General features: G+C 42.1%; 2 protein-coding genes across 2 annotated transcripts in view; one reads left to right on the forward strand and one right to left on the reverse strand.

Annotated features, from left to right (window-relative positions):
* The window catches only part of LOC101850638 (tubulin alpha-8 chain), a gene marked incomplete in the record, with an annotated part of 8,953 nt that extends 4,116 nt beyond the window's left edge, over window positions 1–4,837 (forward strand). The window contains 3 exon segments of the mRNA XM_013080769.2: window positions 187–393; window positions 1,918–2,067; window positions 3,475–4,837. Coding sequence (XP_012936223.1) covers window positions 187–393; window positions 1,918–2,067; window positions 3,475–3,747 — 630 coding nt within the window.
* Window positions 4,838–5,504: 667 nt separating this feature from the next.
* LOC101850876 (N-glycosylase/DNA lyase) overlaps window positions 5,505–6,255 on the reverse strand; it is a gene marked incomplete in the record, with an annotated part of 9,138 nt that continues 8,387 nt past the window's right edge. The window contains 1 exon segment of the mRNA XM_005095248.3: window positions 5,505–5,869. Within this exon segment, the coding sequence (XP_005095305.2) occupies window positions 5,732–5,869 (138 nt within the window).

The raw sequence follows: 6,255 nt of genomic DNA on the forward strand, positions 1-6,255 counted from the left end.
TCCGTCCACCCCTTCTCTCTCGACGAGACACTTTCACAAATACAGGCGCCCCCTCTTCCAACCCCCTGCCTACCTAATCCTCTCTCTCTCTGTCTCTCTCTCTCTCTCTCTCTCTCTCTCTCTCTCTATCCCCTTCGCTCCCCACGGGACACTTTCACCAGGACACGTATACCCCCCCTCCCCCAGGTGGTGAGCGCCATGACAGCCTCCCTGCGTTTCGACGGCTCCCTCAACGTTGACCTAAAGGAGTGGCAGACGAACCTGGTGCCCTTCCCACGTGTCCACTTCCCCCTCGTCTCTTACAGTCCGGTCATCTCGGCCGACAGAGCCTACCACCAGAACTTGGACGTCTCAGAGCTGACCTACGCCTGCTTCGAGCCTGCCAATCAGATGGTCAATCTCAACAGAATAGTTGCTTTAGTCTTTTTAGTCTTGGCAGTTTTACACACATAACCGACAAATAAATGTACATGTAATTTCGGAGCTAATTCGCAGTCTTATAAAGTTTTAGCTGACATTTTTGGCCATTTTGAGGGATTAAGACCTTAATGTCAGAAACCAAACGTAGGCCTACTATCAGTCTCTGAAAATCGTAAGATTATTCGGAGTCGTTATCAAGATATTCAAAGAATTCCAATCTAAAAATCTCGACACGTTGCGAAACTCAACAATTTTTGACAAAGCATTTCTCAAAACTAGGTACTGAGCAGATAGAAATGTGTAATTCTCGTGTAGTGAAGTGTGACGCCACTGAACCAGCGCAAGCCCAACAGCCAGACAGTGAGTAACGAATAGAGAACAGCCTTAACTTGTTGAGGACGTGCATTCTGGTCATTTGACAACCTTTGTGGTAACGCCGTTGTTGTACCCTCTCAATCGACAGCCCGAATAACTACTCAGCTTAAGTGAAATTATTTTGGTTACCTGGTCGGAGAATAGGTTTCATCGCAGGCGGTACAATTCCATAGCTGCTCCCCCCTCCTCTTCAGGATCCATGAAAGGGTTGGCTTGTTGCTGATCGTACCAGTTAAATCAGCTGCTTGGATATTCTTCTGGCTTTTCCACGCAAGTTGCTGTCTCTCCCCGAAAGTGAACTGATCGCATTGGAGACGGCCTTTGTGTTCCCTCCAACCATACACACACACCAAAGCCACACGAACTTGATGGATTGAGTCAAGAAAAACAACTTTAATTACCTAGATTTACCTTTAGTGATTAAAAGAAAGTGAAACATAAAAACCCAAACAAATTAAAAATAAGATTTAGACAAAAATCAAGCCATTACATAAAATTAAAGTCGGAAAGAACTGTATTGTGGTAAATATAGAGAAATTTGTGTAGATATCTAAAGCAGGAATTTGCTTCTATTCACAGTCCAAGAGAGAGCCCGCGGTAGTCTCTGGCCAAGCAGTGATGGGCTTACAAAAGTTAACCGAGTTTTAAGTCTTGATGTGGTATTCACTGACCCAAAACAGTAGTTCCAGAGCCAGAGCTTGGAGGGGAGAGTTTACGTGGGCCAAAGAGAGCCGCAACTCGTCTTTTCAACAGAGGCCACATCCGACAGTCTTAGCTCATCTTACATGCTTTTCTATTGACTATTATGTATCACAGTGTGTTGTGGCAATGGCAAAACCATGTGTACAAGTTGTACATTGTGGTGTTGGAAATGGACACTTATCCCACAGGTATTTTGTCAAATAACCCAAATGTAGTTGTATTGCAAGAAACCTAGCAACCCCATCTCATGATATCTTTTATGAATGTAATGGACGTTGAGAATTTAAACAAAATATAATAGAAAATGGAAATGCGCAGCTTAAACGCTAATCATTATTTTTTGTCGCTGTCGTTATTATTATTATTGTTATTATCATTATTATTTTTTATTATCTTCCGTCACCCCCCCCCCCCCCCCAGGTGTCGTGTGACCCGCGTTGCGGCAAATACATGGCCAACACGATCCTCTACCGCGGTGACGTGGTGCCGGGTGACGTCAACGCTGCCATAGCAACCATCAAGTCCAAGCGAACGATTCAGTTTGTGGACTGGTGTCCTACAGGTTTTAAGGTGAGTTTCTCCTTCTCTGATGTCTTATGGACTTTCAGGACCGGCACCTGTGGTGTAGCGGTTAGGTGGTTCGCTGTAGCACGCAGGAGACCCGGAGTCGATTCCTAAGAGGGGAGACCATTCATTTTATTGAGTATCTGGGTCTTTCTGCTGGGATGTTGTATCCTTCTCAGCTCAGATAGGCCCTGCCAGGCAGTGTTGCCTCCTGAACTAATAGATGATCTAAATTGTGTCGATGGGGGCGTAAAAACACATACATAAATAATATACATTCAGGTCAGTCTCTGATGTCTTACGGACTTCGAGGTCAGTCTTTCTTACCATGGGTTGTAGGCCAACATGTAGCCTCAGTCTCTGCACTCACAATACCAAATCCAAAATTGGATGTTTAAAATGAGGTGATAATAAAGTTGTAGATACAAATCAACGTTTCTTTGATACTTTTTCAACAGTTTATAGGTAGACTCCCTCTCCCCTCCCCTCCCCCAAAAAAGCAAAAACAAAAGTAACACAACACACACACGCAAAAGATAAAAGTGGGTGGTTGGCGGGTGCTCTGGACACTGGTGTAGTTTGCTTCATCTTTCCTATCATCTATCGTCCTTATCTCCCCTCCTTCTTTTTAATGTTTGTTACTCCCTTGTAACACCTCTAATCTTCTGGCGCTCACCCTTTGCAGTTGCGAGCGCCGTGAAACCTCTACAAAACAAACGAACTTAAGATACCCCCCCCCCCCCCCCCCAACAGCCCCTCTGTAAGCAACTCCCTTCCCCCACCCCAAAAGTATTTTTCTTCTAGAGTGTATGCTTCCCAGAAGTTGAGATTGTTTCAGAATGCTGTCACTTGCCTCAGGTCTGCTGGGGTAATAATATAGCAGTATATAGATTGTAAAGCGAATAGATCTCGCTGTTGAGCGGGAATTTGGGCTATAAAGATGTTGTCTATTATTATTAGGCCAGCAGCACCCCGAGTAGTGACATGCATGACATTGTGACAGTGTAAAGACTATCCTTACAACCAGCGTATGTGGTATAGTAGTTAGATTCGTGGTCATTAAATACTGTGGATCAGTTCAATCCTGTGTGGGGAAGTTTTTTCTATACCATATAGAATCTTCATGGGTTTTTTTCGGAATGGTGTATCCCACTTATCTGACATGGGCTGGCCCTGAAAAGCAGGATTGAAGTAGCCCGCCTCTCAGTCAGATGATCTAAATTGAGTCGAAAGGAGCACAAAACATTTTCCATTATAATTCACTGTGTAGTATGTAGACTGTCCTTAAATTTCTGTTCACCACCCACTCCCCCCTCCCCACAGGTTGGCATCAACAACTCAATCATGTGGACGGTCATTATATACGTTATATATTTCTGTTCATGACACCCCCCCTCCCTTCCCTTTGCGCAGGTGGGCATCAACTACCAGCCGCCCACAACGGTACCTGGTGGAGACCTGGCCGCAGTAGTCCGTTCAGCCGTCATGCTCAGCAACTCCACCGCCATCGCTGAGGCCTGGGCTCGGATTGACCACAAGTTTGACCTCATGTACGCCAAGCGCGCCTTTGTTCATTGGTACGTGGGGGAGGGCATGGAGGAGTCGCAGTTCGTGGACTCCCGCCTTGACCTCGCCGCACTAGAGAGAGACTATTATGAAGTAGGGCTGCCCACTCAGTCCATGTAGGTTAATCAAGTCTCATGAAACAGTTTGGCCGTCTACAAAAGAAAGATTACTACAAAGCCAATGTTGGTAGATTCACACAATGGCCGACTAGGAGAGAGAAGTGACTACGAAGCCTATGCATGTCAGTCAAGTTCCTCGTACATTAAGGCCGTCCTTGAAAGGGAGATTACAGCAAATAGCTTGACTATGTTCCTAGTAAAATATGACCGTCTTTGAAAAGGAGATTACTGCTTACAGTTTCACCATGTTCCTCGTACAATAATATATGGATGTCCTTGAGAGAGATTGCTACAACTACAACGCTAAAGCAGGTTACCTAAGTTTTTGATGTAATAAGCAGTCCCTATAAGAGAGATACCACAAGGTGACTTTGCTCAGTTCAACCATCTAGTTTTTTGCAACTTCTCTATTCATTCAGTATTAACAGGCTACGCTAGTAGGCCTATTACAAGTACAATTATTATATTGTCAGAATCAGTTCATCAGGATATTGTCATTGTAGCAAGGAAAGATGAGTAACAACAATTTTTTAAACTCATTTCCAAAAGCAAGGTCATTGTAGAGCTATGTTTGAGTAAAGAGTAGCAAAACACAAGTGTCGTAAATGTAGAGCAAAAGTAAACAAGACAGACAGAATCAACAAGGAGAGTAGGAAAAGAAGTAGAATCGACCAGTGAAGCATTTCAGACACCAGTAAGAAGGGTCATTTAGTCATTTAGCATTTCTGATTTTTCTTGTGATAAAGACGATATGTAAACCACATTATACTAAATTATAGTCTTACGTTGTAGGACCCAGCCGTCTCACAGACTCTACCTCCTGACTTTTTTACAACTGCCTCAAATATTTCCAATTTACACAGCTGTCCTGTTTTGCTATTTACACAATACAGGCAGATCTACCCAAATTCCTCTTTCATTTCTACAGAAAATCTTCCATTCACTAAATTCAAATAAAATTTGGATTCACCAAAATTGAACATCTGGCTCCACAAATTCATTGGATGCTATGTTCACTGCGTCACATGCAATGTGCCAGATTTCTTGCAATGAACAAGAACGAAACAAACTATAAAATAAAAGCTCATAAAGTGACTCCTGTTTTCTTTTAATTTTAAAGGCTGTCTCTGCGTGCGTAAACAACATTTACAACAAAAAGAAAGGGTAGTCTGAATTGGAATAGAATTTCATTTAATATTAGTAATAATAATATCAGTTTCACAGTCAGAATTTTCAGGGCATCACACATAAATACACATCAACAGTGATAGTTTAAAAAAGATGGAACAAGACTAGAGAAGAGATCTGAGAACTGCAAGTGCAAGTGATAGCTACAGGAGAAAAACACAGCCCCAATTTTACACGTAAAGGAAAACAATGTATCAACGTTAAATTTGGTGAGGTCTAGACTCTCTTGGCTTTCTTGGAACATTTCATCTCAACCCAGAGTTCTTGTGATGAATGAAATGCTCTCTCTTTGAAGACAGGACACAGGACATTATTTCGACTGCTTAGTGGAAGGCTCTGCCATACATCTTTATGAAAAGTGATTGATATATGACAGAGTTTTGCACTGAGCAGTTGATTTGTCTTGGCAAGGTGGCCAACTTAACCAAAAACAGCCCCCTCCCCTCCCCCCAAGAAAGGAAAAAAAAAAAAAAAAAGCAATAGTACACTTTTTTCAGGCAATAGACTGTAGAGTCTAGTGGAAAAGAACCCCCCAATTTTTTTTAAAAATTGAGTGTGTCAGTGTGAGTGATTGAGTGTGTCAGTGTGAGTGTGTAGGGGGGGGGGAGGAGAGGGAGGAGTATAGTCTACAGCCTTGAAAAATGACAACCGATTTAAGAACTCTAGAAAAGATTACAGGGTGAGATCTGACAAGATTTTGTCAAAACTGCTGAACACACGGTCTACAATCAACAAACACAAATATCTAAGAACACGTTAGTATTTATGGTCAGTGTGCGACACCAGGTTTTGTCAGCTCAGGTCTTAACTTTCTTTGTGCGTTTTGCAGTTGATTTGCTGATCTTTTTGGAGTCTGTGTCGCATTTTGTCTTTTCGTTCTTCGAGGCTGAAGCACCCTTGTCTTTGTTATGTCTCAGATCAGCAGTGAACAAGACCTGGTCATGAGAAGACACTGGAATTAATACAACAAAAAGGCACCTTGTTTATTTATGCAAAAGCCAAAAGCATGTTAGAAAATTTCAAATGTAAAAAATGGGTTACACATTATTAGTACAAATAGATATATGTAAAAGAGTAACCAAGAAGTGTAAGCTTCTGACATCTGAAAAACAAACGCAAGTACTGGGATCAACCCTTAACTCACTTGAGCCTCAGCTATTTTTAGCCCAACAACCATTGCAGCCTGACAGTTTTGGGGAATATTGAATAGACTGAAAGATATCAAAATAAAGAAAAAAATGCTCTCATGCTCGTAGGAAAAGAAAACAGCATCCTATTTGTCTAATTATTTATTATTGTTTTATTAATATTTTGAAATAGC

Source organism: Aplysia californica, unplaced genomic scaffold, assembly GCF_000002075.1.
Source record: "Aplysia californica isolate F4 #8 unplaced genomic scaffold, AplCal3.0 scaffold00098, whole genome shotgun sequence".
Taxonomy (NCBI): Eukaryota; Metazoa; Mollusca; class Gastropoda; order Aplysiida; family Aplysiidae; genus Aplysia; species Aplysia californica.